The 13,931-nt window shown below is 44.4% G+C and overlaps 1 protein-coding gene across 2 annotated transcripts in view; it reads right to left on the bottom strand.

Annotated features, from left to right (window-relative positions):
* Positions 1-13,931, bottom strand: part of DISC1 (DISC1 scaffold protein) — a 354,676-nt gene that overhangs the window by 81,840 nt on the left and 258,905 nt on the right. For both annotated transcript variants that reach the window (XM_008268257.4, XM_051821450.2), the window contains exon 10: positions 10,561-10,621. In XM_008268257.4, coding sequence (XP_008266479.1) covers positions 10,561-10,621 — 61 coding nt within the window. The remainder of the gene's footprint in view (positions 1-10,560; positions 10,622-13,931) is intronic.

Here is a 13,931-nt window from a genome sequence, read left to right as displayed (position 1 = left end):
CAATGGTCGCCGCGGCTGGCACGCTGCGGCCGGCGCACCGCGCTAATCCAAAGGCAGGAGCCAGGTGCTTCTCCTGGTCTCCCATGGGGTGCAGGGCCCAAGCACTTGGGCCATCCTCCACTGCACTCCCTGGCCACAGCAGAGAGCTGGCCTGGAAGAGGGACAACCGGGACAGAACCTGGCATCCCGACCGGGACTAGAACCCGGTGTGCCGGCGCCGCAGGTGGAGGATTAGCCTAGTGAGCCGCGGCGCCGGCCTCCTAGTCTGGTTTTTAACTCCTTATTTTTAAACTATTTTTAATTCAAATATTTTGTTATATTTTATTATTTTTTCTATATGTGTATATATCTTTATATATGCATGAAATATCATTATTAGTGAACTTAGCATTTTTTTCCTCTGGGATAAGATGAAACAAGGTAAAAACTAAATATAAGGAATCAATGATTATATATCAAGTTAATTATTATGGAGAATTTAGTAGAATGAAGAGCTTTATATATTTTATCAGTTTGGATTTCGAACAATAGGCTAGTTAAGATCATTATTTCTCCTGTAAAATTAGACAATATATGTAGCCAAGTTTCAAAGGTCACAGAAGGATAAATCCAACAATGAATATTTTCATGAAGGCTCATGAATATGATGTGTGGGATCAATGTATCTGGTTTTAGAAGGGAAATGTGGGCTTAGGCTGTAAATGCTTCCCACCAATGGATGAAGTCACAAGTATTCACTGGGTGTGTGAACTCTGGGCAGGCAGTGGGTTGAGGAAAGTAGACAGATAATACTTAAACTAAATTTTCAGGGCAGCATGATCTAGAAAGTGAGAATCAGCCTGGAGGCAACACTGGAGCCAGAACCTGGAGAAACCACTGAGGGCTCCATCTACCTCAACAGAATCCAGCAGGGTAGTCAGGCGACTGCTCAGTCAGGGAGACCACTTATCAGGTAGGGATGAGAAAGGGGTGATGTCTTTCTCAGTCTCTGTGTCCTAAACTCTCCTCTGCTCTAAAGAGAGAGGCACAGCTGATGCAATCAGTCCCTATTTGGGAACAGAGTTGATGCAGGGATGCAAAGAAACTGAGAATCTCTGTCTTTCTGAGACTGCAGACAAAAACAAAGAGGGGTCAAGGCCATTAAGTAGTGGGAAAGGCAACGAACTCTCCAGGAACAGGTGAGGTGGGGGAGAACAGGGACTGCAGAGCAGGAGAGGTGGAAGGCACCTGTCTATGACAAAACACTCAAAAGCATGAACAAGCTAGCAGAGGTGTCCCCATGCACCCCATACCGGGGGAACAGCAGCCAGCTGCAATGCACTGACTGCCATTACTTGTGCTCATTTCTTTACAGTGTTGACAGTAAGTTCAATGCGGGCTGCAAGAGCTTCCCAGTGCACAGGAAGCTCAAAATTACCTTGCTCAATTTGGAATAATGAGGATTATTTTGGGGATCTCATCGAATTCTATTCATTTAAAAAATTATTTTGTTTTATTTGAAAGGCAGAGAGAAAGACTGAGGACTTTGATCCACTGGTTCACTCTCCAAATGACTGCAACAGCTGGGGCTCAGCCAGGCCAAAGTCTGGAAACTAGATCTCAGTTTGGGTCTCCCATGTGGTTGGCAGCAGAGACCCAAGTACTTAAGCTATCTTGTGCTACTTCCCCGATGTGCATTATCAGGAAGCTGGAATGGGAAACAGAGCCAGGACTTGAATTCAGGCCCTCTGATATGGAATGCAGGTGTCCCAGGTCTCATGTTTTCTGTGTTGTGAAATGCCTGTCTCTCCAGTCATTCGGAAACTCCTGTTAGGTAGTAAATGAACAGCCTCCATGCCTATCACAAAAGCAAGCACTGCTCAGTCAAGTTTGAGGTTGCAACCTGGGATAAAAAGACCCTTATGCTTTCAGCTGTTATGCTGGGGGGGCAGGGGCAGGGACCACTCCTGAAAAAAGCTCTGGCAGCCCCGCTTGAAGTACCAATACTGATCACATTTTAGGTTCTCTCTTGGCCTTTTGTCATTATCTCCCCCTTCAGTCTTTAAGTCTCTGCCTCTTGTACCTCTTCTGTGTAATCTGCTGGCTTTTCTGCTGTGCAATTAACTCTTTTTCTTTTGTGGTTGTGAAGACAAAGAAGGCTAAATGTGACACCTGGCTTAGTATCAAAAAATAAGGAAATGAAAATTCTCTGCAGTAGTATCTCTAATTTTTTTAAAGTGTGAACTCATCAGTAAAGATTATGAATATGTACTAATATTTGTTTCATAAATGGTTTACATATACTAATGTATGCATAAAATTTTTTTTTTGACAGGCAGAGTAGACAGTGAGAGAGAGAGACAGAGAGAAAGGTCTTCCTTTGCCGTTGGTTCACCCTCCAATGGCCGCCGTAGCCAGCGTGCTGCAGCCAACACACCGCGCTGATCCGAAGGCAGGAGCCAGGTGCTTCTCCTGGTTTCCCATGGGGTGCAGGGCCCAAGTACTTGGGCCATCCTCCACTGCACTTCCTGGCCACAGCAGAGAGCTGGCCTGGAAGAGGGGCAACCGGGACAGAATCCGGCGCCCCGACCGGGACTAGAACCTGGTGTGCCGGCGCCGCAAGGCGGAGGATTAGCCTAGTGAGCCGCGGCGCCGGCCTAATGTATACATAAAATTATTTTAAAATTTTCCACTTAAGGCCGGCGCCGCGGCTCACTAGGCTAATCCTCCGCCTAGCGGCGCCGGCACACCGGGTTCTAGTCCCGGTCGGGGCACCGGATTCTGTCCCGGTTGCCCCTCTTCCAGGCCAGCTCTCTGCTGTGGCCAGGGAGTGCAGTGGAGGATGGCCCAGGTGCTTGGGCCCTGCACCCCAGGGGAGACCAGGAAAAGCACCTGGCTCCTGGCTCCTGCCATCGGATCAGCGCGGTGCGCCGGCCGCAGCGCGCCGACCGCAGCGGCCATTGGAGGGTGAACCAACGGCAAAGGAAGACCTTTCTCTCTGTCTCTCTCTCTCACTGTCCACTCTGCCTGTCAAAAAAAAAAAAAAAAAAAAAAAAAAAAAAAAAAAAATTTCCACTTATTAATTTTTCATTTTATTTGAAAGGCAGAGAAGAGAGAGGGAGAAAGAGAGTGCTTCCATCTGCTAATTTACTAATCAAATGCCTGCAAAAGCCAAGGATGGACTAGGCTGAAGCCAGGGGCCTGGAGCCCAGTCCAGGTCTCCCATGTTGGTGGTAGGGACCCAAATACTTGATGGTAGGGACCCAAATTGCATTTCCTACAGTGTTCATTAGCAGGAAGCTGAACAGGCAGCAGAGGAAGTGGGACTGTAACAGAGACACTCAGATATGGGATGCAGGTGCCCCATTTGGTACTGCTGTACCAAATGCCCGCCCCCATATTAAACATTTTAAAAGACAGCATTTAAATGAGTGAAACTGAAGAAGCGTAAAATAGAAATTCTAAAATGTTTTCCCACACCCCAGGGTATCTTCTTGTATGCACCTGCTTAGGAAGCAAATGCTCTGAAGATTCCCTCTTTAGTCCTAGATCCCACTTTCATTAGATCATGGGCAGCTGGCAGTTGACACTTGCTTTTGGATCCAACTAGTCAGCCCGGGGAGCCTTGAGTGACGGAACAGATCTTGGTCTCTGAGCAGACACTTGGGAGCATCCCACACAGAACAATGTTGGGTATAGTGCTGCCTCCCAACTAGAGGGTGCTCTCTTTGAATGCCAGGACATTGCCTCAGTCTTCTCCTTACCATGACCTTCCATGACTAACACTGTGCCTGACTTACATGGAAGGTCAATACCATTTTGCCAAGTGAGCGATTTCCAACTCTAATAGATGGTCTGACTCTGGTTTCTCTGACTCCTGGTGTAAAGGCAGAACTATCAACAAGAACAGGCTGGAAGGGAGGTGAGGGTCCCAGGCAGAAACCACTATGGCAATTTCCCACCTTGCTGGCCTTCTCCAGGCATTAGCTGAGTGAGTTAATTTGGCTACCATGTCAGTTCAGACTGTTCATATTGAAATGTCAAGATAATTAGAAACTAAGCCTTTTTTTTAAGAACTAGATCATATTTAGAAAAAAAAAATTTCAGTCTCTGTTTCAGAAAAGACCAATGAGTTCTTGACAGTTCCTTCTAAAGCTGAGAAGGTCTCTAAGGAGGCTTCTAACAACTTCCATGTTCAAAACAGATTTTAATGATTTTTCAGTTTTCTTTTCTGATTAGAAAAGTATGATACACACTCAAAACAAACAAGGAAAGCTGCAGGGTACAAGGGAGCAAAAATACTAAACTATACTTTCAGTTTGTGGCAAAGTTTTATGTTCAACTTCAGGGGAAGAAGCAAAGAGAGAACTGAGAGATTCTAGAAAGGGGAGAAATTTGTCATTATTCATGGAAACAAGAAACCACATGCTCTTAAAAGGAACCCACTACACACATTCATAGGAGTAGGGCTCAGAGCCCTTAGACAAGCCAAAGACATGAGCTTGCCATTGGACAATAATGAATTCCTATGGTACAGTGGTTAGGGATAAAATATAATATTGATTTTAAAATGTAACCCCTCTATAACCACTATAATCCAAAAGTTATACTTATGAAATCTATATTTATTAAATAAAAGCTTTATATAAAAATGTAACCCATCTATAAAGTAAGGACTTTTGAATGCCTCATTTGACTTTGAGATAATGAACAGAGAATATGTAACAATTCAGAATACAGAAATTAAAGCAAGGTTAAGTCATAAGTGAAAACAGGTTAGGTCAAAGTATCATACTTGGGGCCAGCACTGTGGCATAAAGCAGGTAAAGATACTGCCTGCCACACCAGCATCCCATATGGGCACTGATTCAAGTCCCTGCTGCTCTGCTTCCGAACCGGCTCCCTGCTGGTGCACCTGGGAGGACAGCGGAGGATAGCCCAGGTACTCGGGCCCCACACCTGCATGGGAGACCTAGAGGAAGACCTTGGCTCCTGGCTTCAGCCTGGTCCAGCCCTGGCTGTTGCTGTGATTTGGGGGATGAACCAGCAGTTGGAGGCTCTCCCTCTTTGTCTCTCCTTTTCTCTCTCTCTCTCCAACTCTGACTTTCAAGTATACATATAAATAAATCTCAAAAAAAAATCATGCTTAACCTTTATTTCAAAACAAGTAGACAAAGCTCTTTAAGAAGTTATATAACGGGGTCAGCATTGTGGAATAGAAGGTAAAGCTGCTACCTGCAATGCCAACATCCCAAATGAGTGCCAGTTCATGTCCCAGCTGTGCCACTTCTGATCCAGCTCCCTGCTATTAGCCTGGGATAAGCAGCAGAGGATGGCACAAGTGCGTGGGCCCCTGCAAGCCATGTAGGAGACCTGGAAGAAGCTTCTGGCTCCTGGCTTTGGCCTGGCCCAGTGTTGGCCACTGCAAACATTTAGGGAGTGAACCAGTAGATGTAAGCTCTCTGTCTCTGCATATCTCTCTCTCTAAATTTGATGTTCAAAAATATATAAACTATTTTTAAAAAGAATATATACACAAATACATACACAGACTTTAAGAGTACATAGTCTACTATATGCCTCTAAGACTTAATTGACAAGACAACTGGGCTTGGACATTGTATCTCACAGGCTGCCTTTTTTTTTAATCTAATAATTGAAAATAAATTTCTAATATATGTTTGCTCTTTATCCTTTCATTCTTGCATTAACTCTAAATTAATGTTTATTACATGTCAAAAAGCATGCTAGCTACTTGGAATATCAGGCAAATAAGGTATAGAATCCATCTTGAAGGCGCTCACAGCCTTATAGTATGAAAGAGAAGTCATTACAATAGACTGTTTGGTTTGTGATAATGGGTACTGTTTGGTTTGTGATAATGGGTACCAAGAAAGAATCGGGAAGAGGGCAGAAAGCTTGATGGGGCAGGATTACTGTGCAGAGACTGAGGGTGAGTGTGCTCCCAGAGGCTAGCTGGGGAAGCTCCACAAAGGCACTGCTGCGGAGTACAGGTCACCTGGGGAACTGAGTGTTCCGCTAGCCTGGAATCAGACACCTCGTGCAGGTGGGGATTAGAGTGAGCAGGCCAGACGAGAAGGCTGCAGCCTCATGAATGGATTGCTCCTTTCCTTTTAGATGTTGTACAGAACACACAGAAAAATCAGTGCTTGGAGAGTGTGATGATATGCAAGGACTTGGAATTTATGCTATATCCAAAAAGAGCCCAGGAAGATGGTAATAAAGTCATTCTGGCTGTGGGAGAAGGGTGTGAGGCCAGAAGGAGTGAGGCTGTTAGGAGATTATTTAATGGGCCATGTCCAAAGCAATAGCATGGGAAGAGAGGGGAAAGCATCCAAAGACTAATCATGCTGATCATGCACTCCTGATCACACCATCCTCCTGGCTATTCAGGCTGTAGTAGACAGAGAAAAGAGGCATATCCCTGAATCAGGTGGAAATATAAGCAAAGAACAATCTATAAACTGTGACTGTCCTTTCTGAAAATAATAACAGGAACATGCATACATTTAACTTACAACTTAGATGACTGCAAGGCAAACCTTTGTTGAAATATACGCTTGGGCCAAGGCTGTGGTACAACAGGTTAAAGCCCCGACATGCAGTGCTGGCATCCCATATGGGCGCCAGTTCAGGTTCCAGCTGCTCCTCTTCCGATCCAGCTCTCTGCTATGCCTGGGAAAGCAGTAGAAGATGGCCCAAGTCCTTAGGCCCATGCACCTGCGTGGGAGACCCAGAAGAAGCTCCTGGCTCCTGAATTCAGATCAGCTCAGCTCTGGCCATTGCGGTCATTTGGGGAGTGAACCAACGGAATGGAAGACCTCTCTCTCTCTCTCTCTGACTCTACCTCTCTCTCTATAACTCTCTCTTTCATAAAAAAAAGAAAAAGAAAAAAAATATGCTAAAAGTCCTCATGTATAATTTGGCCACTTTTGTTCTGTGTAATGCAAGATATATCTTTGAGTAGCTGATAGCATCAGATACTTCCTAACTGTCTAATTCACTCAACATTCTTGAAAGAGAGTAGATGTTAAGTCTGCCTGTATTTGTCTTAGTATTTGGGTTTCTAGGACTCTGTGTACTTTGACATAGTAACAAATTGTTGTTTTTTAGCCTTGTCTTCAAAACTGTGACTAGCCAGATTTGAATCTCATAGCTCTTTTCTTAATTGTGTCCTCTACAACGTTGTAATGTGAAAAAAGCAACCCATTTGGCTCTCTCCTACTCTTTCTAAACCCCTATCAGACCAAGCGATCAGACCAGATGGTGGAACTAGACAACAAAGGCTTCCATCGGCATCTCATCTTGCATTGGTCAATATCTTGTGGTATTAATTGAGCAGCCATTATGATGCAAACTGTATCAAGCACTGAAAAAGCCATTTTTGTGATTTAGGAGGTTGATTCCCTTGGGAAGGAGCCATGACTAACACAGATCATGAGCGAATCCCACGGAAAGTACACATCAGTATTCAGGGCTCCTGGTTCTGAGGCAGCAATAAAACTGCCTAGTAACAGAGGGTTATAGGCTCCTGGAAGAACTCTCTCTTTGCAATTTCATTGTTTCATTGTTATTTCATTTCAGTTCAAACAGATGAGCCTGGCCTCTCAACAGCTTGGCACAACAACCCGAAGAACCCTCAAGGAGTATGCTGTAGGAAGGGCCAGCTACCATTCTGGTCATTTGAGACTGGTGGGATCTGAGGTGACTATTATGTGTTGATCAAGAGGACAAAAACATGGTGCTTTGGGAACACTGAGAAGGCTGGAGAGGCAAGGATAGAGGTGGAAGGCGATGGGAGATGAGACGGGCTATTGGTTGCGTTCAGTACATGTTTGTTAGGCATCCCATGCCATGCAATACTGGAAATCACTATGGAGACACCCCTGGACAAGACAGACTTAGCCTTACCATATCTGAGAGGGAGACTTGGAAACAGAGAGTACATCATGCTGTCTTAGAGAATCATGGCAGGTATGACAACAGAGAAATCTAGAACTTGAAGGATGGAAAGGATTAGAAAGACAAGCATCTGATGGGGACAGAACTTGGAGAGGCCCATCACAGAGCACGTGCAACAGGAGAAGGGGATGAGCATTCCAAGCACATGGATGTGAGTCATGGAAGAAGACCAGCCAGTCTCAGGTCACAGTGCCTGACCTTCCTGAAGATGAGTACTGCAAGGCGCACAGTATCGGGGTGAACCATGCAAAACTGCCATTTCTCTAGGTCCAAAATGGGCATATGGCAGTGATTTCACATGGTTCAATTTAGTACACATTCTCTTATAAATTCATTTCTTTTCCTTAAAAAAAAAAAAAAACCACAATGGTATCAGCAAGTATGAGGGGGTGGTGATGGGTAATATTCAAGGACATGCAGAGGTCACGTGGAGGAGTACTGTGAACTGTATCCTTAGGATGATGGACAGACAGCCTTCTGTGATGACCAGATTGGTGTCTAAAGATACTCCTTCAAGGCCACATGGCAAATTAAATGAAAGGGCAACACTGGAAACAGGAGCAGATGCAGCTATCGTGGTCATTCAGTGAGAGAAGACAGGTCCATGCTCACAGGGTGAAAGTAGGCAGGCTTGTGAGATATCAAAGAGGCAGAATGGACAGGACCTGGGACCTGAGTGGGAAAGGAGGGAAGAGGAAGCAGCATGAATCCTTGGTTCCCATTCTGTTAGCCAGGTGGGGGGTGGGCTGGGTACTGGGCTGGTACACAGGAGGAAGGGCCAGTGTGGAAAGTAAGAGGGCGAACCTTGGGTGTGAGTGTTTCATCAATTTTGAAGATAAGGATAACGAAGAGCAGATGAAGTAGGAGGTAAAAGGAGCTCACATTTGCTGACTGCTAACCATGGTAGTGCTTGACATACAGTGTTTAATTAAATCTGCACACTGGCCCCAGAAGATAGCTTCTTTTACTCCAATTTTATAACAACAGAAAGTGAAAGTGAGTCTTTCCCTGAAGTTGGGTTGTTTATGAATGATAGAGTGGCAAATGAAACAGGCATCTAGCAATAGTCATGTCTCATGGCTACAATATGCGGCTGAGTAAACTAATGTAACTGGGAATGTATCTGGTGCTTATGGGTAAATAAAAATAGTAGCCACAGTGAAGATCAAGAGGCACACGGCTGAAACCTGCCTTAGAATCCCTAGGACAGGAGAAAGCCAGACATAGATGTGCAGATGCTCAGCTACCTCAAAAGTCTGCCCTCCCTAGCCCCCAGCACCAAAGCTCTCCTCCTGTCTGTGGGCGAAGGAGCTGGAGAATGATCAGCGCAGTACTAGGGCTTGCTCCCCTAGCACTAGAATAAATCCCCTGGCTCAGGATAAATATCTTGCTTATCCTGAAGAGTAGGGTTCAGTGAGCTGTTCCTCTCAACATGTCCTAAGGGAAAGGCAGTATTTTTAGCCAATGGCATTATCCTAGCAGAGAAAGGTTTAAGGCATAACCTATCTAAAGAGTTGCTTAACAATCTCCAAAGTAGTAGCAAAATGCTCTCCATAAAACTAAATGGCTCCCTGGGAAGAACGTGCATATTACATTCTGGTACTTGTTCCTTTAATTAGGAACACATTCTGGTGACTGGGATTTATTTTCATAAATACACATCCACAAAAACTAGAAACATCTTGACATGCTGCAGCATCTTTAACATTTCTCAAATCTAAATTCCTAATTGGGTTACAAAAAAAAACAAAAAAAAACACCAGGAATTTTCACGCCGGTTTTGATTCAGGATTCAAAACAGAACCTAAGATGTGCATTTCTATATTGTTTCAAACCATGAACATACTGCTTCAGAATCCTTAGTAAGAACCCCTTCAGACAATAAAAAGAGAAAAACATACCAGCTATGAATTTTTGATTTAATATACTAAGGAAGATTCTTCTTCTTACCGAACATGAAAACTATCCTATAATCTCCCCTGAACACTTTTATGTTTTAAGTTTTATTTAAGTTACACAAGTTGCATGTATTTCATATACACATATTTAGGAACATAGTGATACTTCCCACCCTACCCTCCCTCCAACCCATAGTCCAGCATTTCTTCCTCCTTCCTCTCCCATTCCCACTCTTAATTTTTACAAAGATCTACTTTCAGTTTATTTAATGATCATAAAGTTAACCCTACACTAAGTAGGAGTTCAACATATAGTGTGAAGAAAAAAAAAAAACTGTTGCTCAACAAAAGAGACAAGGGCTGTGAAAAATCTCAAAATGTCCATTTCACTCCAATATATTACATTTAGGTACTCTACAAGTTACCTCAGGTTAGAGAAAACATATGGTATCTGTCTTTTTCCCCCCAACCACTTTTAAACATCTTCACCTATTTTCTTTTTAATAGGAATCTGCAAGTGGGAAATGCTTGTTTGATACCTGCTCCTTCACTATCAGGATTCAGAGGACATTTTATGTTTTTCTTTGTTAATTTATTATAAAAATTGACTACTCATTTTGATTGCTTTGACTAAATTCTATTACAATAAAGAATCTAAATATGCCATGAAGTCTGTAAAATAGAAATTACTCTTACCTACCTGCCTAGTTTATCCTCAAGGACTGCCATGTATTTCACAGTACTTTCCTTCACACCTGCTTCTGCAAAAATAAAAAAGAAAGAAATAAAAAGTGATTGCAATCGCAGTCAAAACTGAGCAAACCTGGGGTCCATATTGTTATGCAGTGAGCTTAGCTGTCACCTGTGATGCTGGCATCCCCTATTAGAGTGCTGGTTGGAGTCCCAGCTACTCGGCTTTGAATTCAGCTCCCTGCTAATGCACCTGGGAAAGCTGTGGAAGATGGCCCCAGGGCTCCCTGCCATCCACATGGGAGACCTAGACAGAGATCTGGGCTTGTGGCTTTGGTCTGGTCCAGCCCTGGTCTTTAAGGCTATTGGGGAGTGAATTGGCAGATGGAAGACATCTCTCTCTCTCTCTCTCTCTCTCTCTCTCTCTCTCCCTTTCTCTGAGTGTGTGTATCTTCCTTTGTCACTTTGTCTTTAAATAAATAAAAAATAAGTCTAAAAAATTTAACAAAACTCAAAGCTATTCAACTGAAAGCTAAAAGTGAAAGGATCATGGTGAAGCCTCTAATAATAATAATATCCTATAATAACTGGAGTTATTACAATAATGGAGTCTGGAGTCATCTGTGGGGTAGGTTTGAAGGCTCCAGGGTCTCTGCAGAAGTGTCAGAGGTTGGGGATAACCAAACTATGCCACCCTTGCTTGAGTCTGTCAAAGGTGGCTCATCAGCACTCTCTCACTGGATCACATGTGCTCTTGCCTCTCACTTCCCACTTGGTAGCCTAGAGCTGGGTTGTGGGATATGGGGAAATAGAACCTGAAATTGGAATAATCCCATCCCATGGTTAAATGAGAGGAACCTTACCAGGGGCAGCAGAGGACTGTAGACCATTTCAGTGAGAAACAAGCATGAACATGCCATGGTATAAGTAGGCAAAAATCAACTGCTCAGCCTCCAGTGAGTAATGAGAGCAGGTACTACTCAAGCTAAAGCCGTGCTTCCTAATCATCAAATGTTTTAGGAAGGGGTGGATGGTATGGTTCAACAAGTCGAAGGGGTACCTGAGAGATGTGACACACTTCGGGGAAGTTCTGATACGCTCTGTTTCCTCATTTGAGGAAAGACAATGTCTTCCACTCGAGGTGGCAAGGTGCTGAGATGTATGTAAGACCCAGCAGCAGCTGAGGGATTCCCTAAGATGGTGGCTGAATTACCGATGCTCCTTCCATTTCTATTGCTGTTAATGCTACTGCTATTATGGGCTCTGTCATCATTTGTAACTCAACCTTTACTGTCAAAGATAACCGATGCCAAAAGGCTCACTAGTACTCTTTAGATGGGGACTGTGCCAAAACAAAGGCCACTGTCCAGATTCGTGTTCCTGGATTCTTACCCCGAGCTTCTCAGGATCCTATTTTGTTCAGGTGTTGGGGAGTGTCATACATTTGTAAATAAAAAAAAAACTGAAATTACTCATAATGAAGCTAAATATTTGGATGAAAATGTAAAAAATTAAACACTTAATTAATTCATAAAAGGTAAAAATAGAAATTTATATAATGAAAAGAATTGTTAACTTAGTCTTTCCTCTCAGTGACTACTGCTGGCCTAACCTACAAACTCAGTTGTACCATTTATGTCGCTCCCCCTCTTCGTGGAGGAACGACACAGGACCCTGTGCTGTTCTTTTGTCTGCTCGGCCCTCCCCGGGTTTGCTGCTGGTTCTTCCCGGGTTGGCTGCTGGTCCTTCCCAGGTTGGCTACCATCCCTTCCACCTCCGTGGAAGGGCGGTTCCCCCTGCCACATTCCCCACTTCCGCGGGGGAGCGGCACACCGCCGGCCGGCTCTCTCGGGGGCTGCACAGGTGTTCCCCTTAGATGTTCCTGGTGCATGCCGTCTCTCTCCTCCTTTATAGTCCTCCTCTGCCAATCCCAATTCGGCTGCCCACACGCCGAGTACGCTGCTCTCCTCCAATCAGGAGCAGGATCAGCTCCTGGAGGTCATCACTCAAGTTGGCAAGAGGCAGCTGCGTAGAAGCTGCTTTCTCCTCTCCCAGTGCCATATTGTGGGAGAGCAGATGCATAGAATAAGTCTTAATTCCAGTAACTTAGTCTAGTCCGAGTTGCTCCCCACAATTTATTTTTCCTATAAACTACTTTTTAAAAATAACTAAAGCACCTACTATGTGTGTGTATTACCCTAACATGGGGATTTAGTTGTTGTCATGTGGGTCTAGGAAGCAGAGATCTGGAGTAAACATACAAAGTTCAGAATTCCCCAGCCAGAAATGCTCTTCTCTTTTCACATCCTATTCCCACACAGTGTTCTAAGCATTTGGGCTAAACCAGTGTACAGAAGAGATAAAGATCCCTGCCTCCAGGAGGTGTACATTCTGGCAGGGGAGACAATAAAGAATAACAAACAAGGTGGCACAGGCCATTAGAAGGTGGTAAGTACTGTAGGAAGAATAATTTAAAAAAAATTTTTTTAAAAAATGTAGATGGTCAGAGAAGGCATCACTGGGAAGGTGGCACTTGAGTAAAAGTTTTCAGAGGGCAGCGGGACGGAGTCAGCAAACTCCCCGGGCAGAGCAGACCTGGGAGAAAGAGCAGCCAGTCTGAAGGGCCTCATGCAGAACACCTGAGCGCCCCAGGAGACTGGGACTGGAACAAGGACTCCATGGGAGAAGAGATGAGGGCAGAGCCACAGCCTAGGTCCAATCATGTGGGCCACTATGACAGCATGTACTCTAAAACATGGCCACAGCAGTATTGCTGGTCCCACCACTCACCCTGGACATTGTCAAGCTCCATCAAGAGGTGAAGTCTGTTTCTATTCCCTGGTATCTGGACAGACTGACTACGCCACCCCCTGAGTATGATGGAAGGGATCCTGTATAACTTCAAGGCTACAGTCTACTTCTGCCTGGCTCTTTCCCCTGAGGACCCAGCTTCCATGTTGGGAGGAAGCCCAATCCACCTGTAGAGGCCATGCAGGTGTGAAGGTCAGCCTATGGTTTATATATCAACCTGCAGACACATGAGTGAGCAGATTTTCAGATGAATTGCCACCAGAGAACAGAGACACGCCATCCCCATCACACTCTGAATTCCTGACCCACATAACTCACTCACATAATGAATGGTGGTGTTAAGACATCTAGGTTGGGGATGATTTGGTATGTAGTTGTAGTGCCTGGAAAGCCACTGTGGGGATTTTAAATGTTTTGAAACACTGCAGAATAATGGAATAGCATCGACTTATGGCAAGTATGTTGAGAACAGACTATAGGAGAATGATATGGAAGCAGAACGACAAGACATTGAGATCATCCAGGAAAAGGAGATGGGGATGAGGGCTGAAGATGTCCCCCTCACCCACA

This window comes from Oryctolagus cuniculus, chromosome 13 (assembly GCF_964237555.1).
Source record: "Oryctolagus cuniculus chromosome 13, mOryCun1.1, whole genome shotgun sequence".
Taxonomy (NCBI): domain Eukaryota; kingdom Metazoa; phylum Chordata; class Mammalia; order Lagomorpha; family Leporidae; genus Oryctolagus; species Oryctolagus cuniculus.
Note: the sequence above shows the minus strand (reverse complement) of the source record. Positions and strands in the feature narration are given on the sequence as shown.